A 26,493-nucleotide genomic window follows, 5' to 3' on the forward strand; every position below is an offset into this window, starting at 1 on the left:
ACCAACTATCTGTGTAGGCTGACTGGTTCCAGCAGCCTGCCACACTAGAGACATGTTGCTGGCCCCATGGGGAGAGTGCCTTTGTCACTCTGAGGCCAGTAACAAAGCCTGCACTGGGTGGAGATGCTAACACCTCCCCCAGGCAGGAGCTGTGACACCTGGCGGTGAGCCTCAAAGGCTCACCCCTTTGTCACAGCCCAGCAGGGCACTCCAGCTTAGTGGAGTTGCCCGCCCCCTCCGGCCACGGCCCCCACTTTTGGCGGCAAGGCTGGAGGGAACAAAGAAAGCAACAAGGAGGAGTCACTGGCCAGTCAGGACAGCCCCTAAGGTGTCCTGAGCTGAGGTGACTCTGACTTTTAGAAATCCTCCATCTTGCAGATGGAGGATTCCCCCAATAGGGTTAGGATTGTGACCCCCTCCCCTTGGGAGGAGGCACAAAGAGGGTGTACCCACCCTCAGGGCTAGTAGCCATTGGCTACTAACCCCCCAGACCTAAACACGCCCTTAAATTTAGTATTTAAGGGCTACCCTGAACCCTAGAAAATTAGATTCCTGCAACTACAAGAAGAAGGACTGCCTAGCTGAAAACCCCTGCAGAGGAAGACCAGAAGACGACAACTGCCTTGGCTCCAGAAACTCACCGGCCTGTCTCCTGCCTTCCAAAGATCCTGCTCCAGCGACGCCTTCCAAAGGGACCAGAGACCTCGACATCCTCTGAGGACTGCCCCTGCTTCAAAAAGACAAGAAACTCCCGAGGACAGCGGACCTGCTCCAAGAAAAGCTGCAACTTTGTTTCCAGCAGCTTTAAAGAACCTGCAAGCTCCCCGCAAGAAGCGTGAGACTTGCAACACTGCACCCGGCGACCCCGACTCGGCTGGTGGCGATCCAACACCTCAGGAGGGACCCCAGGACTACTCTGATACTGTGAGTACCAAAACCTGTCCCCCCTGAGCCCCCACAGCGCCGCCTGCAGAGGGAATCCCGAGGCTTCCCCTGACCGCGACTCTTTGAACCTAAAGTCCCGACGCCTGGGAGAGACCCTGCACCCGCAGCCCCCAGGACCTGAAGGACCGGACTTTCACTGGAGAAGTGACCCCCAGGAGTCCCTCTCCCTTGCCCAAGTGGAGGTTTCCCCGAGGAATCCCCCCCTTGCCTGCCTGCAGCGCTGAAGAGATCCCGAGATCTCTCATAGACTAACATTGCGAACCCGACGCCTGTTCCTACACTGCACCCGGCCGCCCCCGCGCTGCTGAGGGTGAAATTTCTGTGTGGACTTGTGTCCCCCCCGGTGCCCTACAAAACCCCCCTGGTCTGCCCTCCGAAGACGCGGGTACTTACCTGCAAGCAGACCGGAACCGGGGCACCCCCTTCTCTCCATTCTAGCCTATGTGTTTTGGGCACCACTTTGAACTCTGCACCTGACCGGCCCTGAGCTGCTGGTGTGGTGACTTTGGGGTTGCTCTGAACCCCCAACGGTGGGCTACCTTGGACCAAGAACTGAACCCTGTAAGTGTCGTACTTACCTGGTAAAACTAACAAAAACTTACCTCCCCCAGGAACTGTGAAAATTGCACTGTGTCCACTTTTAAAACAGCTATTTGTGAATAACTGGAAAAGTATACATGCAATTTTGATGATTTGAAGTTCCTAAAGTACTTACCTGCAATACCTTTCGAATGAGATATTACATGTAGAATTTGAACCTGTGGTTCTTAAAATAAACTAAGAAAAGATATTTTTCTATACAAAAACCTATTGGCTGGATTTGTCTCTGAGTGTGTGTACCTCATTTATTGTCTATGTGTATGTACAACAAATGCTTAACACTACTCCTTGGATAAGCCTACTGCTCGACCACACTACCACAAAATAGAGCATTAGTATTATCTATTTTTACCACTATTTTACCTCTAAGGGGAACCCTTGGACTCTGTGCATGCTATTCCTTACTTTGAAATAGCACATACAGAGCCAACTTCCTACATTGGTGGATCAGCGGTGGGGTACAAGACTTTGCATTTGCTGGACTACTCAGCCAATACCTGATCACACGACAAATTCCAAAATTGTCATTAGAAATTGATTTTTGCAATTTGAAAAGTTTTCTAAATTCTTAAAAGACCTGCTAGGGCCTTGTGTTAGATCCTGTTTAGCATTTCTTTTAGAGTTTAAAAGTTTGTAAAAGTTTGAATTAGATTCTAGAACCAGTTGTAGATTCTTAAAAAGTATTCCAACTTTTAGAAGCAAAATGTCCAGCACAGATGTGACTGTGGTGGAACTCGACACCACACCTTACCTCCATCTTAAGATGAGGGAGCTAAGGTCACTCTGTAAAATAAAGAAAATAACAATGGGCCCCAAACCTACCAAAATACAGCTCCAGGAGCTTTTGGCAGAGTTTGAAAAGGCCAACCCCTCTGAGGGTGGCAACTCAGAGGAAGAGGATAGTGACCAGGAGGAAAATTCCCCCCTACCAGTCCTATCTAGGGAGAACAGGGTCCCTCAAACCCTGACTCCAAAAATAATAGTCAGAGATGCTGGTTCCCTCACAGGAGAGACCAACACCTCTGAAATCACTGAGGATAACTCCAGTGAAGATGACCCCCTGTTAGCCAGGATGGTCAAAAGATTGGCTTTGGAAGAGCAGCTCCTAGCCATAGAAAGGGAAAGAAAAGAGATGGGCCTAGGTCCCATCGATGGTGGCAGCAACTTAAATAGGGTCAGAGATTCTCCTGACATCCTAAAAATCCCCAAAGGGATTGTAACAAAATATGAAGATGGTGATGACATCACCAAATGGTTCACAGCTTTTGAAAGGGCTTGTGTAACCAGAAAAGTAAACAGATCTCACTGGGGTGCTCTCCTTTGGGAAATGTTCACTGGAAAGTGTAGGGATAGACTCCTCACACTCTCTGGAAAAGATACAGAATCTTATGACCTCATGAAGGGTACCCTGATTGAGGGCTTTGGATTCTCCACTGAGGAGTATAGAATTAGATTCAGGGGGGCTCAAAAATCCTCGAGCCAGACCTGGGTTGATTTTGTAGACTACTCAGTAAAAACACTAGATGGTTGGTTAACTGGAAATGAAGTGTGTGACTATGTTGGGCTTTATAATTTGTTTATGAAAGAACACATTTTAAGTAACTGCTTCAATGAAAAGTTGCATCAGTATCTGGTAGACCTAGGTCCAATTTCTCCCCAAGAATTGGGAAAGAAGGCAGACCACTGGGTCAAGACTAGGGTAACCAAAACTTCCACTGGGGGTGACCAAAAGAAAGGGGTTACAAAAACTCCCCAGGAGAAAGTGGGTGACACTAGAAACAAAGAAAAAGAGTCCTCTGTAGGCCCCCAAAAACCAGAACAGGTGGGTGGGCCCCAAGACACAACCCAAAACAAAGGTGGGTACCAGGGTAAGAACTGGGATGCCACTAAGGCATGGTGCCACAACTGTAAACAGTCTGGGCACCACACCAAGGACACTTCTTGTCCCAAAAACAAACCCCAGAACAAAATTCCAGGGGTAACCAGTGTAGCCATGGGAGATGACTCCTCAGATGAGGAGGTCTTCATAGCCTTCAACTGGAAACAGGGCCCAACAGGTGAGTTGGAGATTCCAGAGGGAAGTAGACACTTCCACCACCTACTGGTGAATGGAATCCCAACCACTGCCCTGAGAGACACTTGTGCCAGTCACACTATTGTGCATGACAGGCTGGTGCTCTCAAACCAGTACATCCCAGGTGAGACTGCCAGGGTAAGAGTTAGCCTAGACAGGGTCACTAAGAGGCCTGTGGCTTTAGTACCCATAGAAGTGGGTGACACTCTTAGCTGGAGAAGGGTAGTAGTCAGTACAGACCTCCCCCTTGATTGTCTCCTTGGAAATGACTACCCAGAGGTTAGTCAGAGCCCAAGAGAGGAACTGGTCCAGTGCCAGTCCTCTCCCAAGGATTCTGGAAGTCCTGCCTCTGCAGTAAATGCAAGCAGGCCCCAGAAGAAGAAAAAAAGAAAACAGAGTGGGAAGGGTGGACAACCTTTAGCCAAGGTTACAGCAAGCCAAGGAGATTCTGCTCCAGTAGGGGAGAACTCCAAAAATGGCCCTGATAAAGTCCAACCTGACCCACAAGAAGTCCTGGCTAGTCAGGCAACTGTTAAACCTGAGTGGGTGGCTCCTCAGCTAACAGAAGAAAGAGTGGAAGAAGGGTGTTTACTACAAGATGTGGTAACCCCCCACTCTAATACAGCAGACAGGCAACCTGAACCCAAAGAGGCCTGTAACTTAGCCCCTTCCCTTGTAGGTGAAGAGCTAAAGGTGTGGTTCTGGGCACTGACAGCTGTCAGTGACCTCTGCTGGGTGTTAGCCTTTATGGCTGCACTATCCTTAGCATGGTGGTCTGACCCCATGCCAAATAGCAAGTTAGGCCCCCTGACCCTATTGGTCATGGTGGGGTTACTCCAGCTCTGGGTAACCTCTCTGGGTAAGCTAGGGGTAACCCTGGCCAAGATAAGGTTAGCAGAGGTGGATACCTCTAAGACCAAAATAGAAAGACTGGGTGGAGACATTGAAGAGGCAGACAAGAGGCAATTCAGACTAGGTCCTATCACTGTGGAAGTAGGTCAGTTCCCCAAAGGGAATGACCTGAACAGAAGGATGTAAGGCAGAGTAGGCCCTGCAACTAACCAGCCTATTTCTCCTACTCTTCCTCGCCTGACAGACTAGGAAGACTCTCCCAGCTTGGGCTGAGTCTCCTCGCCTGTGGGCTGGGGGGGGCTTGTGTAAAGAAATGGCTCCCTGTTGCAGTTACCCCCCACTTTTTGCCTGATACTGATGCTGACTTGACTGAGAAGTGTGCTGGGACCCTGCTAACCAGGCCCCAGCACCAGTGTTCCTTCACCTAAAATGTACCATTGTATCCACAATTGGCACACCCTGGCATTCAGATAAGTCCCTTGTTACTGGTACTTCTAGTACCAAGGGCCCTGATGCCAAGAAAGGTCTCTAAGGGCTGCAGCATGTCTTATGCCACCCTAGAGACCCCTCACTCAGCACAGACACACTGCTTACAAGCCTGTGTGTGCTAGTGAGAACAAAATGAGTAAGTCGACATGGCACTCCCCTCAGGGTGCCATGCCAGCCTCTCACTGCCTATGCAGTATAGGTAAGACACCCCTCTAGCAGGCCTTACAGCCCTAAGGCAGGGTGCACTATACCATAGGTGAGGGTACCAGTGCATGAGCACTGTGCCCCTACCGTGTCTAAACAAAACCTTAGACATTGTAAGTGCAGGGTAGCCATAAGAGTATATGGTCTGGGAGTCTGTTTTACACGAACTCCACAGCACCATAATGGCTACACTGAAAACTGGGAAGTTTGGTATCAAACTTCTCAGCACAATAAATGCACACTGAAGCCAGTGTACATTTTATTGTAAAATACACCACAGAGGGCACCTTAGAGGTGCCCCCTGAAACTTAACCAACTATCTGTGTAGGCTGACTGGTTCCAGCAGCCTGCCACACTAGAGACATGTTGCTGGCCCCATGGGGAGAGTGCCTTTGTCACTCTGAGGCCAGTAACAAAGCCTGCACTGGGTGGAGATGCTAACACCTCCCCCAGGCAGGAGCTGTGACACCTGGCGGTGAGCCTCAAAGGCTCACCCCTTTGTCACAGCCCAGCAGGGCACTCCAGCTTAGTGGAGTTGCCCGCCCCCTCCGGCCACGGCCCCCACTTTTGGCGGCAAGGCTGGAGGGAACAAAGAAAGCAACAAGGAGGAGTCACTGGCCAGTCAGGACAGCCCCTAAGGTGTCCTGAGCTGAGGTGACTCTGACTTTTAGAAATCCTCCATCTTGCAGATGGAGGATTCCCCCAATAGGGTTAGGATTGTGACCCCCTCCCCTTGGGAGGAGGCACAAAGAGGGTGTACCCACCCTCAGGGCTAGTAGCCATTGGCTACTAACCCCCCAGACCTAAACACGCCCTTAAATTTAGTATTTAAGGGCTACCCTGAACCCTAGAAAATTAGATTCCTGCAACTACAAGAAGAAGGACTGCCTAGCTGAAAACCCCTGCAGAGGAAGACCAGAAGACGACAACTGCCTTGGCTCCAGAAACTCACCGGCCTGTCTCCTGCCTTCCAAAGATCCTGCTCCAGCGACGCCTTCCAAAGGGACCAGCGACCTCGACATCCTCTGAGGACTGCCCCTGCTTCAAAAAGACAAGAAACTCCCGAGGACAGCGGACCTGCTCCAAGAAAAGCTGCAACTTTGTTTCCAGCAGCTTTAAAGAACCCTGCAAGCTCCCCGCAAGAAGCGTGAGACTTGCAACACTGCACCCGGCGACCCCGACTCGGCTGGTGGCGATCCAACACCTCAGGAGGGACCCCAGGACTACTCTGATACTGTGAGTACCAAAACCTGTCCCCCCTGAGCTCCCACAGCGCCGCCTGCAGAGGGAATCCCGAGGCTTCCCCTGACCGCGACTCTTTGAACCTAAAGTCCCGACGCCTGGGAGAGACCCTGCACCCGCAGCCCCCAGGACCTGAAGGACCGGACTTTCACTGGAGAAGTGACCCCCAGGAGTCCCTCTCCCTTGCCCAAGTGGAGGTTTCCCCGAGGAATCCCCCCCTTGCCTGCCTGCAGCGCTGAAGAGATCCCGAGATCTCTCATAGACTAACATTGCGAACCCGACGCCTGTTCCTACACTGCACCCGGCCGCCCCCGCGCTGCTGAGGGTGAAATTTCTGTGTGGACTTGTGTCCCCCCCGGTGCCCTACAAAACCCCCCTGGTCTGCCCTCCGAAGACGCGGGTACTTACCTGCAAGCAGACCGGAACCGGGGCACCCCCTTCTCTCCATTCTAGCCTATGTGTTTTGGGCACCACTTTGAACTCTGCACCTGACCGGCCCTGAGCTGCTGGTGTGGTGACTTTGGGGTTGCTCTGAACCCCCAACGGTGGGCTACCTTGGACCAAGAACTGAACCCTGTAAGTGTCGTACTTACCTGGTAAAACTAACAAAAACTTACCTCCCCCAGGAACTGTGAAAATTGCACTGTGTCCACTTTTAAAACAGCTATTTGTGAATAACTGGAAAAGTATACATGCAATTTTGATGATTTGAAGTTCCTAAAGTACTTACCTGCAATACCTTTCGAATGAGATATTACATGTAGAATTTGAACCTGTGGTTCTTAAAATAAACTAAGAAAAGATATTTTTCTATACAAAAACCTATTGGCTGGATTTGTCTCTGAGTGTGTGTACCTCATTTATTGTCTATGTGTATGTACAACAAATGCTTAACACTACTCCTTGGATAAGCCTACTGCTCGACCACACTACCACAAAATAGAGCATTAGTATTATCTATTTTTACCACTATTTTACCTCTAAGGGGAACCCTTGGACTCTGTGCATGCTATTCCTTACTTTGAAATAGCACATACAGAGCCAACTTCCTATAGGGAAGCATACTGATTAAACTACTTTTATGCCTCTTGGATGGAGATGATCTTCATTTCATTTTGTAATTTAAGTATACACCACTGGTAGTTACCCTCCTTAACCGGAACATTTGGAAAATGTCTAGCACTATGCTGTTTGAAGTGATGTCCCTCCAAGTCTTAAAGAACTGAGATATGATCATCTTCATTGGAGGGCCTAGCAGGGATGGGGGTAGCTTGGGGGCTGGAAGAGAGAGAAGATCCACTGGGGTTTTGGAGACTGACCAGGATTTTTTCAAGACCTGTTACATGAGATGCTGATCCTCTACAAGATGGCTATACTGTAAGTGTGGTATCTTGTGTACACATGGAGCGCATATCAACAGCATTCAATAATGTTCCTCAGGTATTGAATCAATAAAGTTCCATGTAATGTTTGCAGGGGAAAGTCTGAGATGCTATGAACTATGTTGCCACTTGAAGGGGAAGGTATAGGTGCAATCAGGGTTGTGCGGAATGTATGATAATTATCTGTCTCACCACTAGGTGGTTTTTATTGTTTGGGAATAGTAAAGAGTTAGACCTAAGAGTCCTTATTATCTCTCTAATTCTGATCTGTTTTCTGTTGAAGGGAGATTATGGATCAATATCAGATCGATAGCTGATTACTGGAATATCTAATTATAACAGTTATTCGTATGCAATGTGTGGGCTTATTTATAGTGGTCAGCAAGTGAATGGTGTCGCAAAAGGTTTTAAAACCCAAACAGACATTCTCAAGCAAAGGGATTTTCCGGAACCATTATTGTTGGTGATTGCTGATGATGTAATGTTGTGTATTAGGTCCAGCTCTTTTCACTGGATGCCCCTTTGAATTACACCGCTGAGCCTATCTCTCTATTCCACAGAACACGAAGGCAAATCGGGTACAAACACCCGTCTCGCTATCGAAGCTGTTTACAACATGATGAGTCTCCACTCACAGCGTAACGCTGAAAAGTTCAAGGATATCCGGCATGTGATCATCCTCATGACCGATGGTAGGTCCCAAATATTAATATATCTTAGCAGTTGTGTATCCCTACCTAGAAAGCCTGAAAGGAAGAAATGGTAAATCACTGTGTGAACAAGAGAGACAGTGATGAGGAAGTCTGAGGTCAGAAACTATCAGTAAGCCATTTGGTAGCAGAGACAGAGTTTGAGTCCATTCTTTTTTTCATCTCAACATGATAGAAAGTGCTGGTGTAAATCCTGTGCAGAGCCTCCTCAGGCACTAATCTGCAGCAGGATTTTATTCTTATTGTAGTTATTGTTCTTTGGGACTTACAAATCACAAGTAAGACTGTGAATGGATTCAAAGATTGATGTCACACCGTTAGTGCCTCCATTACATATATTTTCCCCTCTTTCTAGGAAAATCCAACATGGGAGGAGACCCCAAAATTTCTATGTTGAGGATCCATGACTTTTTGAGAATCACTGAAGAGAGAAAAGACTATCTGGGTAAGGAAGCAGGATTGGAGCCAAGAGGAGCAAATACCAACTGCGCCACTGATATGCAAGTGGCATCATGTTCTGTGATGTACTTTGTCACTATACCTCTCGCCTTCATTAAGATACATTTCTACATTGTGTGCCAAAGACAACACCTATTTATACAAGAACACACTACATTCTAGAAAATGAAAGGGCTCCAATGTGATCAGGAGCTGATCTTGTCGCTGTTTTTCAACATGGAGTGTGGTCGGAAGATCCTGAAAGATATAATTGCGCGGGATCACCCCAGATCTAAAGGGGAGGGATCTTACTGTTATTACCAACATTGAAGCTCTTTGTAGGGCTGCTTAGTCAATATAAATACTACTGAAGCTCTATATAGTCTTCCGCGGGTGGTATATCTAGCAGTGAAGAGCGCTCAGGGTTACACAATCAGTATATCCAGCGTTGAAGCGTGATCACTCTTATACAGACAGTATATATAACACTGGAGCTCTCTCACTGTTACACAATCAGTATATCTAACACTGGAGCCTCTCACTGTTACACCATCAGTATATCTAACACTGGAGCGCTCTCACTGTTACACAATCAGTATATCTAACACTGGAGCCTCTCACTGTTACACAATCAGTATATCTAACACTGGAGCTCCCTCACTGTTACACAATCAGTATATCTAACACTGGAGCTCTCTCACTGTTACACAATCAGTATATCTAACACTGGAGCCTCTCACTGTTACTCAGTTAATATATCTAACACTGGAGCGCTCTCACTGTTACACAATCAGAATATCTAACACTGGAGCCTCTCACTGTTACTCAGTTAATATATCTAACACTGGAGCGCTCTCACTGTTACACCTTCAGTATATCTAACACTGGAGCGCTCTCACTGTTACACAATCAGTATATCTAACACTGGAGCGCTCTCACTGTTACACAATCAGTATATCTAACACTGGAGCTCTCTCACTGTTACACAATCAGTATATCTAACACTGGGGCTCTCTCACTGTTACACAATCAGTATATCTAACACTGGAGCGCTCTCACTGTTACACAATCAGTATATCGAACACTGGAGCGCTCTCACTGTTACACAATCAGTATATCTAACACTGGAGCGCTCTCACTGTTACACAATCAGTATATCTAACACTGGGGCTCTCTCACTGTTACACAATCAGTATATCTAACACTGGAGCGCTCTCACTGTTACACAATCAGTATATCTAACACTGGAGCGCTCTCACTGTTACACAATCAGTATATCTAACACTGGAGCGCTCTCACTGTTACACAGTCAGTATATCTCACACTGGAGCACTCTCACTGTTACACAATCAGTATATCTAACACGGGAGCTCTCTCACTGTTACACAGTCAGTATATCTAACACTGGAGCTCTCTCACTGTTACACAATCAGTATATCTAACACTGGAGCTCTCTCACTGTTACACAGTCAGTATATCTAACACTGGAGCGCTCTCACTGTTACCCAATCAGTATATCTAACACCGGAGCGCTCTCACTGTTACACAATCAGTATATCTAACACTGGAGCGCTCTCACTGTTACACAATCATTATATTTAACACTTGAGCGCTCTCACTGTTACACCATCTGTATATCTAACACTTTAGCTCTGTCACTGTTACACAATCAGTATATCTAACACTGGAGCTCTCTCACTGTTACACAGTCAGTATATCTAACACTGGAGCTCTCTCACTATTACACAATCAGTATATCTAACACTGGAGCTCTCTCACTGTTACACAATCAGTATATATAACACTGGAGCTCTCTCACTGTTACACAATCAGAATATCTAACACTGGAGCGCTCTCACTGTTACACAATCAGTATATCCAGCGTTGAAGCATGATCACTCTTATAGAGACAGTATATCTAATTCTAGAGTTCTCTCACTGTTACACAATCAGTATATCTAACACTGGAACACTCGCACTGTTACACAATCAGTAAATCCAGCGTTGAAGCGTGATCACTCTTATAGAGACAGTATATATAACACTAGAGCTCTCTCACTGTTACACAATCAGTATTTCTAACACTGGATCTCTCTCACTGTTACACAATCAGTATATCTAACACTGGAGCGCTCTCACTGTTACACAATCAGTATATCTAACACTGGATCTCTCTCACTGTTACACAATCAGTATATCTAACACTGGAGCGCTCTCACTGTTACACAATCAGTATATCTAACACTGGAGCACTCTCACTGTTACACAATCAGTATATCTAACACTGGAGCTCTCTCACTGTTACACAGTCAGTATATCTAACACTAGAGCGCTCTCACTGTTACACAATCAGTATATCTAACACTGGAGCTCTCTCACTGTTACACCATCTGTATATCTAACACTGGAGCACTCTCACTGTTACACAATCATTATATTTAACACTTGAGCGCTCTCACTGTTACACAATCAGTATATTTAACACTTGAGTGCTCTCACTTTTACACAATCAGTATATCCACCGTTGAAGCATGATCACTCTTATACAGACAGTATATCTAACACTGGAGCTCTCTCACGGTTACACAATCAGTATATCTAACACTGGAGCGCTCTCACTGTTACACAATCAGTATATCTAACACTGGAGCGCTCTCACTGTTACACAATCGGTATATCCAACACTGGAGCCTCTCACTGTTACTCAGTTAATATATCTTACACTGGAGTGCTCTCACTGTTACACAATCAGTATATCGAACACTGGAGCGCTCTCACTGTTACACAATCAGAATATCTAACACTGGAGCGCTCTCACTGTTACACAATCAGTATATCTAACACTGGAGCGCTCTCACTGTCACTGTTACACAATCAGTATATCTAACACTGGAGCTCTCTCACTGTTACACCATCAGTATATCTAACACTGGAGCGCTCCCACGGTTACACCATCAGTATATCTAACACTGGAGCGCTCTCACTGTTACTCAGTTAGTATATCTAACACTGGAGCGCTCTCACTGTTACCTAGTTAGTATATATAACATTGAAGCGCTCCCACCATTACTCAGTTAGTATATATAACATTGAAGCGCTCCCACCATTACTCAGTTAGTATATATAACATTGATGCGCTCCCATCATCACTCAGTTAGTATATAACATTGAAGCGCTCTCACTGTTACTCAGACAGCATATATAATATTGGAGTGCTCTCACTGTACACAGTGCATCTAACATTGGAGCGCTCTGGCTGTCACTCAACCACTATGTACAACACTGCAGCACTCTCAATGTTACCCAATCAGTGTATATAACACTTGAACATGCTCACTGTATATCTTTCATACATACAACACTAGGTTCATTATTCTAAATCCAAATTCCACTTGCCTGGTTCGAAAGCGAGGCCGCACTTCTAGGAAATGTGCAAATGTAAAACTCTGAGTCTTCTCACTTCCAGGTCTACTAGAGCCATGAGAAGTAGCAAGAGCATTCAATGCATCAGGAAGCTTCAAATTACTATAAAACAGCATCCATGTTTGATTGTAAAATATTGGAGCATTCCTGGTTATATGTGTGACTATCAACACTGTATTACATGTAGGTATATAATCATGATAAAGGCAGGAACTATATTTTCACAGTACTAAGAAAATATATATTGCAGAATGCCCAGCCATCTCTTTTTCCATATGCCATAAGCCTTTTCATGTGCATACCTGTTTTTCCCTCTTACACTGTTTCCGTACTGACCTGCCATCTCTGTTCTGCTTCCTCAACTTCATGTCTGTTTGTGGTAGGACCTTGTTTTATTGGTTTACCTTGTTTTTGTCATCTATTGGCCACCTTGCAAGCTCCCTGAATGTGCTCAATTTCCTTTTTCTGCTTCTGTTGACATTTAAGTGGAGCTCTAATCTCAGGGGGCAACATATTTCTGCTGCATGAGGGTGGCTAATGTTATACAATGATTGACAAAGATGGCAGAGAAAAAGTAGTTGAGGACCAAAGGCTATTCTACCTAGACCTCTGTGCAGTTACTGGCTGCTGCTTTGCCCTAGTGAACAACGTGTACAGTCCCATAGGCTGGTTCATTGCTTCAGTTTGCTTGGAGCAGTTACCAGGATGTATATCTGTGTGAATGCAATATGTTTGCTTCACAAGTAAACTTGTGGGTTTCAGCTGATGTTTATTTTGGGCATCCCTTCCTGAACATATACCTTATCTACCACCCTCCTAAAAAAACCTGTGTGCCTGGTGGGTGCAGGAAATTATGCAAGTAATTTCCTTTGTCTAGTATAGATTTCCTATCTCCTGGGGGAAATCACTCTCCCTCATTTCTTTGTCATTTTCTTCTCCTTAGGCAGTGCATACTGGGCAACACACATCACACCTTGCAAAGTGAAAACTGGTCTGACTCTGCATTCTGGCCTTAGAAGCCCATGAAATCTGGACAGCAACAAGCTCAGAGGCTGCTCTAGGTTTTGAGGAACCTACATAACTTTAAAGGTCGCAGACCCTCTTAGGGGGCCACTCCATGATAGCATAATGATATAAGGCCTGCAAACCTTAGACAGTAATTTGTTCAACATTTGTCATCCGGCTCCAGGCCTGTAAACCAGGGTGGCAGAGAAGCCACTAGACCTGGTGTAGAATCTCTTCTAGATTGCTAGGAATCATGTAGCGTCCCCTTGCCACCATAAGTTGGGGTGAAAACGAGAGCTTGGCAATGAGCTGGACTGCACCTGCTTCCTCATTCCAGAGAAGACTCACAGAAAGCCTAGCTGACTGGAAGACTTATGTAAGGAGAGTTCAATTTACCACAGATCCTTTAAAATGCATGCCTTTACCACGCAGGTAAGTACCACGCAGCTAACTATTTCTACCTTTAACACGCAGTGCTTTACCAAGCAAAGTATTATTTTTTAAATAACCAATGCCCTGATTTAAAGTTTGCCGCAGAGAGTACCCAATGGAGTAAGGGCTGTGCGAGCTTAACCGCCTGCCTGGTTAAGAGTGGTCGGTCAAATGGCTAATTAAATTGTCTGTCACAACCAGGTATAACCTGGTGATAAGGGCAGCAAAAACTACAAAACAACCCCTGCACTATTGAAGACAACTCCTGTGGTGTAGGGGGCGTTAATTTTTTATTTTCAACCACATAATCCTGCAGGATAAAAGTATGACAGATGGTACCATCATGTTGATGGAGGTGTCCCTCATACGTTTAGAACATTGAAAGGAACCACTGTGACAGATGTTCCAGCCAAATGCAAGAGATGTCCATTAGCCCGTCAGACATCTAGGAATTCGGATGACGGGTACTCCCCGTTCTCCGTGGTCTAAATCAATCCCATAATGTGTATGTTACTTAAAGAAAACGTGATTTTGGTAAAGGGAGGTAAGGGTGATTTTAGAGTTTAGAGATGGGTAAAAGTAAAGGAGGTAAGGGTGATTTTCGGGTTTAGAGCTGGGTAGAGGTAAAAGAAGACAAGGGTGATTTTAGGATTTTGGGGTGATTAGAGGTAAAGGGATATAAAGATGAGTGTAGGGTCTAGGGGTGGTTGGACATAAAGGGAGGTAAAGTGATTTGATGTTTTTTGGATAGGTAGTGGTAAAGGGAGGTTTAAGTAAAGTTAGGTAACTTCTGGAGTGGGTAGAGGGAAAGAGAAATTAGGTTGATTTTAGAGTTGAGATAAGGGAAGTAAGGGTGATTTTAGGGTTTTGAGGTGGGTAGAGTAAAGGGAGGTAAGGATTATTTTAGGGCTAAGGGGTGGATAGAAATAAAGGGAGGTAAGGGTGATTTTCAGGTTTCGACATGAGTCGGTAGAGGTAAAGGGTAACTTTAGGGGCTGGGATGGTTAAAAGTAAAGGGACGTTAGGGTGCTATTAGGCTCAGAATGTGTGTGGAGGCAAAGGTAACTTTAGAGTTTAGGGATGGGTAGTGGTAATGGGAGGTAAGAGAGATTTTAATGTTTTGGGGTGGGTAGAGATAAGGGGGATATAAATATTCAATGAGATGGGTACTTGCTTACTGTAGTAAAGTAAAAAGTGTATATATATATATATATATATATATATATACTACTACTGTAAAAGTGATTGATTAATAAAGATAAAAATCCAGAGGATGTAAATTAATTTTGTCCTATGACTTTGTTAAACACCAGCTATAAAATCTTTATGAACACATTTTTTGAGCTCCTTGAGTCTTTCTCAGCACTCACTGTTTATTGATTAAACACTGCGAAAATTGAAATGCTACTTTTCAATACAGTAGTAGACTCACTGCTTCACTCTCTGCAATCAATTTATCATAAAGACCCAATTAGGTATTTGGGGACTAGTCTTAGAAAAACGGAAGGATCCATATATATTAAAGTACACACTTTTATGGATTGATTTTCTATTAGAAAGATGGCATAATCTACCGATCACGATTGTAGGAAGGGTGGCGATAATTAAGTTGCGCATTATACCTTTATTGATTTTTCGTTTTTCTGAAATCTGAGTGCACTTTACAACTGTTTTTTTACCCAATCGAATGCTAAGAGCAATAGCTTTATATGGAATAAAAAAACACCTTGCAAAAGTCTAGAGAGGTTAAATCTTTATCAAGAAGAGGGAGGGATGGCTCTCCCAGATTGGAAAGCCTTTTACTTAGCAGCCTTTTTAATTACACATGCTATATTTTATAATGTAACAGATGCATCAATCTTCGATTGCACTGAAATTGCCCTGGAACTCTTATGTCCATCAGCTCTACAATGGACAATCATGAAGAGGGAAAAAGTCAGGAAAGGAAAAATAGAAGACCGGATCAGTAATAACGAGGCAATAACTGAAGAGTTTCTCAAGGCTCTAAGCTTTCCTCAGTTCAAACATATAGGCCCTCATTCTGAGCTTGGCGGGCGGCGGGCGCCGCCCGGCAAGCGGAAACCGCCACTTGGCCGCTCCGCGGTCAAAAGACCGCGGAGGCCATTCTGGCTTTCCCGCTGGGCCGGCGGGAGCCCGCCAAAGGGGTGCCCGCCGGCCCAGCGGGAAAGGCCCTGTAACAATGAAGCTGGCTCCGAATGGAGCCGGCGGAGTTGCAGGGGTGCGACGGGTGCAGTTGCACCCGTCGTGATTTTCACTGTCTGCAATGCAGACAGTGAAAATCTTTATGGGGCCCTGTTAGGCATGGGCAGTGCAGGGGCCCTCAGGGGCCCCACGACACCCGTCCCGCCATCCTGTTCCTGGCGGTAAAAACCGCCAGGAGCAGGATGGCGGGAAGGGGGTCGGAATCTGCTTGCAGCGCCGCCATGGAGATTCAGCCCATGCAGGGGAAATCCGGCGGGAAACCGCCGGATTCCCTTTTCTGACCGCGGCTTTAACGCTGCGGTCAGAATGGGCTGGGAAGCACCGCCAGCCTGTTGGGCTGCCGTGGTCCCCGGCCCTGGCGGTTTTTACCGCCAGGGTCGGAATGTCCCCCATATTTTCTGCAAATACAGACCTTTGTAAGAAAATCACTTCCTCTTCAAATGGGACATGCTAGGGAAATAGTGGTGAAGCTAGTGTAGCAGTGTAAAGTGTAAAGCCTTTTGCCTCGCACAAAAGAGGTTGATGAAAAAGACTGACCTAAATCTTACTCAGGGTGAGTGGCAAGAAATATCTTCCTATAGTTGTTACGTTCTGGAGTGAGGGGCAACTTTTGTTGTGTGTACGCCCAGTGACTAGTCTACACCCCATGCACTGCATGGTTGACATGCGAACATTTCTGATAGCTGTCCCAGGTGAAGCATGGTGAGTACATGGGAAAGATCTGAGGATGTGATGAGCTACAGGGACTTTTCTGTCTATTCAAGGCTCTTTAGACATCTCAATGTCCCGGGATTCAAGATCTGTACTATTGGTAGTCTATAAGAATGAAAAACCTATACGCTAAAAGAATAGGAAGGTGGAAAAAGTTTCTCAAAACTTGGAAATGTTTTAGGAATTATGAAAGATGCATCTACTGAGATAAATATCTTAAATTAGACAATAATAGACTATTAGCAAATGTGTCTGCGTCAGCTGCTAGCACTGTTAGTTTCACTCCCGAAACAGGATTTTCTTTTTGAAAAAAAAAGTAACGCTTCCCTCACCGTGGGAGTCATCTCACATGGCGGGGCAAGAATTATTTGTGCTTTACTGTCCTTTACCCCCAGGATATTTCTGGTGGTGACAGACAGTAAAAAAATGGTTACACGTCGGCCCATCCTAATTGGACGGGTGGACTTGTAGCTATTTCCCTGATGGCCCTTACTCCGTCAGGCTATTGGAGAGGTTTGACTTTGGCATTGACTGAGTAGTACCTGCCATAGCCAAACTGAAGGTCCGCATTTAAATCAGGTGGGCAGACCTTCAAGTTAGTGTTATGCATACACTTCTGTGACAAAGTACACATCTTGCCAACATTTAAATCAGGCCCTATATGTCTACATTGTCCTGATTACTTGAACTCAATTCCCATAAACACGGTGTGTTAATGAGGTTTTTTAAAAATATTGCTCTATTTCTAGTAACACTTTTATTTTTTAAAGATCATTTGATTTGGCCTGTCTAAAAATAAATAAAAGGAACTGCCCAATATTAACTACTTTAAAGGCTGCGGAAAAAATGTTATATGTAGGAATTTGGCCTTCCTGAAGTAAGAAGAAAATTGAACACAAAGAAAGATATATTTGAAAGAAGTGCTCCAGAATCCTGCACATGGGCAAGCTATTCAATGCTTTTGATTTCAAATGATGTTCTCCTGAAGGAGGACTAGAACTAAGGACTAGGAAACCTTTCCTTCTAACCCCCTCCAGATCCTGGAATAAGGCTTGGTTGCTAAAGCCCAGTCTGAAAGAGAGCAATTGCAGAAAGAAAAGGCCCTTCCCAACTCTCATGCTGGGGGCATCTCTGATGTCCAGATGGATGTACAAGGTGTATGGCTTTAGAGACATTATTATTGACCCCCAATCATGTTTATATGTTTTTTCCCAATGTTTCTATATGTCTATGCCCACCTCTTTCTGTATATGTCTTTCTCCCCTGTTTGTCCACAGGTCTATGTGCCTTCTTTTCTTATATTCCTTTTTTACCTATATGTTTATCCTTGTATGTCTGTCTCCCTACTTTGTCTATATGTTTTTCTCCTATTAATGTGTATTTCTGTCTCCTATTTCTCTATATGTATTTCTGCTCTCCTACTCCATGGGTCTATCTCCTATCCTGACCTTGGCTGTTTCTCTTCTTTTCATATATCTATTTCCCCTCTTTCTCTGTGTGTCTCCCTCTTTCTGTTTCCCTGTCTCCAGGTCTTTCTGTTGCTCGTTCACCTTTTTATGTGTGCCAATCATCCCTTATTTCTACATATGTATATAGCTTTCAAACAAACATTAAAAGATAACCTGAATACCTGTTCTGTGTTTACCTTAGATGTGTATGTATTTGGCCTGAGCGAGGACGTAAGCGATGAAGAGATCAACGGGCTAGCTTCCAAAAAGACGAACGAGGTTCACGTCTTCAAACTGAGGGACATAATAGATCTCCAGAAGACCTTTGATAGCATGATAGGTGAGCCTTTATTGTTGCTTCATCAATACAGAAATAGGAGAATCTAATGAATTGAGTGAACCGTATGACAGGCACTGCTGCCCTTTCAGTACTACAGTGTGTGGAATTTGGAAAGGCAGGAGAAATGCAACATCCTACATCTCCAGCTGCATCACATGTAAGAACATCTCTGGTTGATGATGTACTAACTTTTCAAGATGTCCTGATAAGAGGAGCCACAAAACAAAACATCCAAATGGAAGTGCCACAAACAGTAGTCTCTGTGATCATGGAGCCGTTACAGCCTAGAGCCTCTCCAAGACCTAATCTTCAATTAATGAGTTTTGCTGAATTAGCCGAGGAAAAAAGCCTTAACACCAGCAATGGTAAAGTCAGCAACACCTGGACTTCCTAAAAAATACAAACCAGCAGATCAAGATCCCATCTATCACAGCCAAGAACACAAACCTGTTTCAGTGCCTCCAGTCAAAAAAAGACATGGGTATTGAAGCATTAATCCCACTGGATTAGGAGAGTAGGAGACTTGTAGATGGGGGATGGAATGCATGAAATAAGAAATGGGGACTTTTAAAGCTATTGGTTTGAAGGAAATGAAATACATAACAACTCTCAATACAGAAAGAGGGATATGAGATACCTACATACACAGAGGGTTCTATTCCCTCAGTGGTCTTCTTACTCCCAATCTCAAGGTCAAAATCACCAACAATAGTCTCAATACCATCGGAGAAATGGCAGAGGAAGAAGCTAGCAGCACCACCAACAGCAGAGACCATATTCAAAATCCCCCTCACAGTCAGAACTGTGAATGACCACTCCTTGTCCGTTACCCACTTCATTTGGAGGGAGTATTACAAACCATCTGACAAGAGTAGATAAAAGTAGTGTGAGAAACTGGGGCTGATTGCAGAGGCCCCATAACTTTTTGCCCCCATTTTCCACTTTATGCTGGTGTTTTCCTGACTCTGATGGTGCCCTGGGTACTGCTAACCAGTCCCAGGGCCTGTGCTCTGTGTAAAATGGATATGCAAATTAGGCTAATTATAATTGGCTAAGTTAACCTACCTATAAGTCCCTAGTATATGGTAGGGCATGTAGGTTTAGGGACCACAGCATAGGTGGTGCACACCTAGGTGCATTGCTGAGGTGCCCAGTGTCATTTTAAAAGCAAGCCTGCCTTGCTGGCTGCTTTTAAATTAAAGTTATATGCAAATTCGACTTTGGAATTAAAGGTACTTCCAAAGTCTTAAACTACCTTATTTTTACATATAAGTCACCCCTAAGCTGTGCCCTATGTGCCCCTAGGGCTGGGTGCCATGTAACTATAAGCAGGGACTTTATAAAAATAGATTTATAAGCCCTGGTGAGGTAAAAACAGCCAAATTCGTTTTTCCCTCATTGAAGTAAATGGCCTTCATAGGCTAGAATGGGCAGACTTTATTTAAAATTTTAAAGTCTCCTTAAGTGTTACATACCAAGAATTTGGTATCAAATTGATTGTTATAATAAATCCCACAACTTCCAGTTGTTGGATTTAATATAACTAGTGCAGGTAAAAAGTTTAGACTTTACCTAAAAAGTTGCCAATTTCAGCTCTGCATTGTTTTTGCTGCTGTGCTCTGATTGGCCAGCCTGCAGCAGCTTCTGCCAGGCTACTTTAATGAGGTGTGAAGTGGCCTGACTTCACACAAAGGAATGTGCTTGGGGGAGAGAATCTCCCCTCAGCAGATGGTGAGGCAGGAAGGGGGAGGGCTGCCAAACTGGTCTTCAAAGGCAGAGAAGGACATTTGCAGCACCCAGCAACACCCCCACACCCTGCAACCCCAGACAATTAGGTGCCCCCTTGATTAGATTAGGAGAGGGCAGGAGAGGGGTGTGTTTATGATTTTTAGCCACACCAGTGGGTGGGCTCAGCCAGATCTCTCCTCCAAAAATCAGATTCATCCATTTTGGATTTTTAGAGACTGTTGCCTTCTGGGATGGATTTTTGCCACACTTCCCAGGAAGTGGTCATCACAGGGGGACGATCCTGTCCCTGATTGGAGAACCAGGGCCCCCCTGCTTTTCACCCAGGAGCAAGGATAAAACTGGCAGACCTGCACCCACGCCTCAGATCCCCACCAAATTTCAAGAAGAAAGAACTACAAGGAGAAGAAGGACTGCCCTGCTGGACCCCTGGCCTGCACCTGGACCCTGCACTCAGAAAGACTGCACCAGCTGCACACTTGGGCTTCACCACAAGAAGGACTTTGCCTGGCTTCCACTGGTTCAAGGAGGGACTCCCTGTTTGCTACAGGTGAAAAATTGCTAACCAGAGTCCCCTGCACCAACTCCTGAAAAAGTGACCAGCTGACCACTGTCCAGTGGCCAAAAAGGAGTTTGCGCCAGGTGCATTCTGGGAGTTGAAGTCCGCACTTCCCAAGGACCATCACAGAACTTCTGGACCCTTGGGGTAAGCTGTGGACCCCAAAAGAACCTTAAAAGAACATCTGGGTGAAGCCCCAGAAGTTTGGAAAAGATTGGAGAATTTTTAGAAAAAAGCTCCATAAAGTGACCGACCCGACGCGGAAATTCTAGCCGGCTTGCCTCAACCGCCACCCGGCCTGACTTCATGGTTCGTCCCGGTAAAGAAAAACATCCGAAAAAGAGACTAAGTCCGAATGTAAAAAGTTGACCGGGACCTTCCAGCCATCGTATCCGAGAAGGGCTCCACGGACGTCGGATCAAGATCCAGGTTTACCCCGGTCGAAGGATTTTCATCTCGAAAAAACGACTAAGTCCGAAGGTAAAAATCACCACCGAGGAAACCGACTTCGCGTATCCGGACAAGGGCTCCAGGAGGTCGGATCCAACTGGCAGGTTCGTCCCGGGGAAGAAAAACATCAAAAAAGAGACTAAGTCAGAAGGTAACTTTTTAACCGAGGCCTCCCGCGACTTGTAGCCGAGCAGGGCTCCATCGCGGTCGGCCTGAAAGTTTGACTTTGCCCCGGTCCTGGTGCAACCAGATGACCCGATTGGCGCTTTTTGTTTCTAAGCGCTAGAAAATAATAATACTTTAAAAATTCATATCTCCGGTTCCCCTGAACCGATTTTAATCGTTTTTGTGTCATTTTAAAGATAAAAATATAAGCTATTTTTATAAATTGGTTTTGGATTTTTAAACTGTTTCCTGTGTTTTATTTAATTACTGTTTTGTGATATTTGAATGCTTTACACTTTGTCTCCTAAGTTAAGCCTTGACGCTCGATGCCAAGCTACCAAGGGTAGAGCTGGGATTAATTTACTGAGACCTAACTGTACTTTTGTGGAGGTTTGTGGCTTGTTGCTAGGTGTAGGTACCTACCTGCCCTACCAATAACCCATTTTCCAACAAGTAGCTATAGACAAATGGGTCATACATTTTGTAAGGAAATGCCTCCTTGGCATGGTTACCCCCTGACTTTTTGCCGTTCCTGATGCCAAGTTATGATTTGAAAGTGTGCTGGGACCCTGCTAACCAGGCCCCAGCACCAGTGTTCTTTCCCTAAACTGCACCTTTGTCTCCACAATTGGCACAACCCTGGCACCCAGGTAAGTCCCTTGTAACTGGTACCCCTGGTGCCAAGGGCCCTGATGCCAGGGAAGGTCTCTAAGGGCTGCAGCATGTCTTATGCCACCCTAGAGACCCCTCACTCAGCACATACGCACTGCTTTCCAGCTTGTGTGTGCTGGTGGGGAGCCCTAAGGCAGGGTGCACTATACCACAGGTGAGGGCATATGTGCATGAGCACTATGCCCCTACAGTATCTAAGCAAAACCTTAGATATTGTAAGTGCAGGCTAGCCATAAGAGTATATGGTCTGGGAGTCTGTCAAACATGAACTCCACAGCACCATAATGGCTACACTGAAAACTGGGAAGTTTGGTATCAAACTTCTCAGCACAATAAATGCATACTGATGCCAGTGTGCACTTTATTGTAAGAATACACCCAGAGGGCATCTTAGAGATGCCCCCTGAAAACATACCCGACTTCCAGTATGGGCTGACTAGTTTTTGCCAGCCTGCCACACACCAGATATGTTGCTGGCCACATGGGGAGAGTGCCTTTGTCACTCTGTGGCCAGGAACAAAGCCTGTACTGGGTGGAGGTGCTTCTCACCTCCCCCTGCAGGAACTGTAACACCTGGTGGTGAGCCTCAAAGGCTCAGCCCCTTTGTTACAGCGCCACAGTGCATCCCAGCTATTGGAGATGCCCACCCATCCGGCCACTGCCCCCTCTTTTGGCGGCAAGGCTGGAGGAGATAATGAGGAAAACAAGGAGGAGTCACTCCCCAGTCAGGACAGCCCCTAAGGTGCCCTGATCTGAGGTGACTCTGACTTTTAGAAACCCTCCATCTTGCAGATGGAGGATTCCCCAATAGGATTAGGGATGTGCCCCCCTCCCCACAGGGAGGAGGCACAAAGAGGGTGTAGCCACCCTCAGGGCCAGTAGCCATTGGCTACTGCCCTCCCAGACCTAAACACACCCCTAAATTGAGTATTTAGGGGCTCCCAGAACCGAGGAAGATAAATTCCTGCAACCTAAAGAAGAAGAAGGACTGCTGACCTGAAGCCCTGGAAAAGATGTATTTTAAGCAATGGCCATGAGCCTGGTATGTGCCAAGAAGGTGTTGTACCTTATTTGCTTCATCTGGCCAAGTCTAAGCTACACCATTCTTCAGTTAAAGTTCATATTGCTGCTATTACAGCTTAAAGAAAAGGACCTCCCCAAAAATCATTTTTTAGCATTTCAGTACTAAAATACTTCTTGGAAGATTAAAGAAGAGTTTCCCTTTAATCAGACTACAGCCACCTTCTTAGGAACTGAATCTGGTTTTGTCAGAAGTAATGGCTCCATCTTGTGAGCCTATGCATAATGCCTCATTGCAGCACCTTTCATGGAAGGTAGGTATGTTACTAGTGATTACCTCTGCCAGAAGAGACAATGAAATTCAAACTCTCCCAGCAGTTGATTCTTTATACTGTTTTTCATAGCAAAAGGGTAGTCCTCAGAACATACTACTTTGGGTAGAAAGGAAGGGTATCAGATTTTCATACAAGTCAGATTTTGTCCTTCCCACTATTTTTCTCGAGCAGAAATGTCTTTGCACTCACGAGATATTAGAAGGGCCCTTAAGTTTTATTTAGATAAGACAAAGCAAAACAAATCAGCCGTTTGTTAAATATGGCCCATTTTGGAACAGAAAGACTTCTTCCAAGCAATCCATTGCTAGACTGATTGCTTTATGCATGTTATTAATAACTAGTTAACAAACAATTCTCAGGGAAACTCAGGGCTCATTCTACACAGATTGGTTAAATGTAGTCTTAATAAACAAGCATTTGCCTGGAATTCTATACACACTTTTCACCAACCATTGTTTTTTGGATGAACAATCAAGAGCTCATACACTGCTAGGACAAACAGCTTTAGAGAATTTGTTTGGTTAACTCTTACTTCAGTGTTAGTTACCCATAGGTAATTCTATTATTTTTTCATATTATTCGACATATAACCGCAGATTAGGGATATGTTTGTGATTCTATTCTACGTTTATCACTATCAGAGAAGATTCTATTATGCAAAACAAAATGTTACTTACTTGTACTCCTGGTTCTGCATCAAAGCTTAACACTAAAACCTTGGTATTCCTTTAATATGATATTATTCTAGAGTGAAAGTTACAATTGTATAGTTTTTATATTTTCCACAGCATGTCATTTTAGTATGGGCTGTTGTGATAAAACTGAAAGCAAACTGTGTGTTCACAGATTACAAGTCTTCCAAAAATCATCTATGATGCAAATTATGAATTGGTGAACTTAGTAAAATTGTCCTAAAACATTTACAGCTTTTTCATTCACTGATAATCTGAGAAAGGGAAATATGTTAACAAATGTCACTTGCTAAAATAAAATCCACAAAAATGCAATAACATTCAGTGAAACGTGATGATGACATTTTAGTTTTCAGTACTGTTAAACCACTCATGTAACTTGAGAATAGCAGACACAAGATGTGAGAATGTATCTTTCATTACTGGAGGACCTCCACATCACTGTTCATACTCTAATTTCTAGCTTCTGATAAATAAGTCGTTGCTGGTGCCAATTCTGAAGATGTATGGGTGAAATTTGTTCTACAAGATTATATTAAACTTTAATGATGCCAGTGAGTGATAGATGTGCAGTTGATAGAACCAGATTAAAAAAAATATTGATTAAAACCCCACACTGTGAAACTATTGTTTATATGACAGTCTCTGAATGTAGAGTGTGTGACAGTGTATAATAAGGCGGTACTATCAAATACAACAGGATTGATTATCTACTGTTTTCCAGGGCTTTGAATTCATTCAAAAGTTTCTATATGCACTGAAATTTCTATATACACTGAAATTGATCTTAACAGATGATGTATAGCACATAGCTTAGCAGGCATTTGTTTCAGCCTGTGGATGAATCATACATTCATGGGCCTTCTTCAAGGCTTTTGAAACATAATCTGTGTGCTTTTAATGAGCTTTTTCCTATGACCCAGTTATTTTGGAGCAATCAGTTGAAATCTGTGGACCTGCTCCAATATTTCATATGAATAGTTGAATTACAAGGAAAGAGGTGACCTCCAGGGTGAAAGGATTATACACTACCCTGTATTATATTTGCAACATAAATGGTCAAAATCAAGAAGTGTATGGAGCCTTAGAGTGAAAAAGTGCTGTGCACATGCTCCCTGTGAGAGGAGAGTTAGGTTTATAATGAGCCAGCAGATATAGGCCATGGTAACCTACAGGACCCCATTCCGAGAATGGTGGTTCTAGGACATCCACCTAAAAATATCAAATACCCATTCAGCTCAGCCATTGCATCCTCTGTCTCTTTTAGAGCTTGTGGGATTCTGGTTTTCCCAGAGGTATGGGGAAACCCTCTAGGTGAGTCCAGTAGTGTCTGACATGGTGGCAGCCTTCTGCTGCTGTGTCAGAAGTTTTGTCTCAGTTCAGGTTCACCATGTACACCACACTCACCATGCTGGTCCTGGAGAGGAAAATATTCAGTGTTACAAACAATGTACCCCTGGCATTGGGAGAAAACAACATGCTCATCATGGAGACTGATCTTTCATTTTCTGAAGAAAACCTCTGTTTTGAGAGGTTATCTTCAGAAATAAAAGACCTCCATACTGGTCCACCATAGCCACTGGATTGCAACTGGTCAGCACTGTTTTTACTGAAGAGGCTCCAGTCAGGCAATCAGGAATGGCTTTGGTGATAAGAACTGCTTTAGTTAATAAAAGATGCTGAGCTAGAGAGAAGCCTATTGGGGCCCACTATACTCTTAACCACCCTAAATAAAGTTCATTCTGTGTTAGTGAAAACGTCAGAAGATGTGTTGAGATGGAACTGGTGGGCCATAAATTGAAACCTACAATTCATATTCAGTGGGGTATGTAGTGTGCAACACTTGTTCAGCATCTGTATATACAGCCTCTATCTTGCCTCCATCTTAATATAATTTCCCTTTTTTTTACCCATACACAGATGAGAGTTCTGCTATGAACATGTGTGGGATGGCGAAGGAGTATGATGATGCCCCATCTGAGGAAAAAAACCCATGGATTGTCTCTATCTCTATTATTGTGAGTCTGCAGAGCTATATACAGTTTTTTTTGTGCCTGAAAGAACAACACATAATAAAATAGCTAAATGTTGGGCACTTTATAATCTGCACATTACTCTAAAATGTCTCTTGGCATTGATGGCAGACTTATAAAAGATACTTATCCTTATTAGTAATGTCTGTAATTATCAGTCACATAAGACTTTTATGATATGTATATAGAGAATAATGATGAATAATACTATTTAAATGCATCAGCATGGGAGATCCCATAAAGCCCTGATGAAGTCTGGGTAAGAATGCCTGATGAAATGTGTGTTGAGAGTGGTCTGACAGC

At 44.5% G+C, this 26,493-nt stretch overlaps 1 protein-coding gene across 1 annotated transcript in view; it reads left to right on the forward strand.

Moving 5' to 3' along the window:
- LOC138299143 (complement factor B-like) overlaps window positions 1–26,493 on the forward strand; it is a 196,360-nt gene that overhangs the window by 68,598 nt on the left and 101,269 nt on the right. Inside the window, exons 8-11 of the mRNA XM_069237202.1 lie at window positions 8,349–8,480; window positions 8,854–8,943; window positions 18,381–18,518; window positions 26,078–26,175. Of these exons, the coding sequence (XP_069093303.1) occupies window positions 8,349–8,480; window positions 8,854–8,943; window positions 18,381–18,518; window positions 26,078–26,175 (458 nt within the window). The remainder of the gene's footprint in view (window positions 1–8,348; window positions 8,481–8,853; window positions 8,944–18,380; window positions 18,519–26,077; window positions 26,176–26,493) is intronic.

The sequence above is a fragment of the Pleurodeles waltl genome, chromosome 6, assembly GCF_031143425.1.
Source record: "Pleurodeles waltl isolate 20211129_DDA chromosome 6, aPleWal1.hap1.20221129, whole genome shotgun sequence".
Classification (NCBI taxonomy): domain Eukaryota; kingdom Metazoa; phylum Chordata; class Amphibia; order Caudata; family Salamandridae; genus Pleurodeles; species Pleurodeles waltl.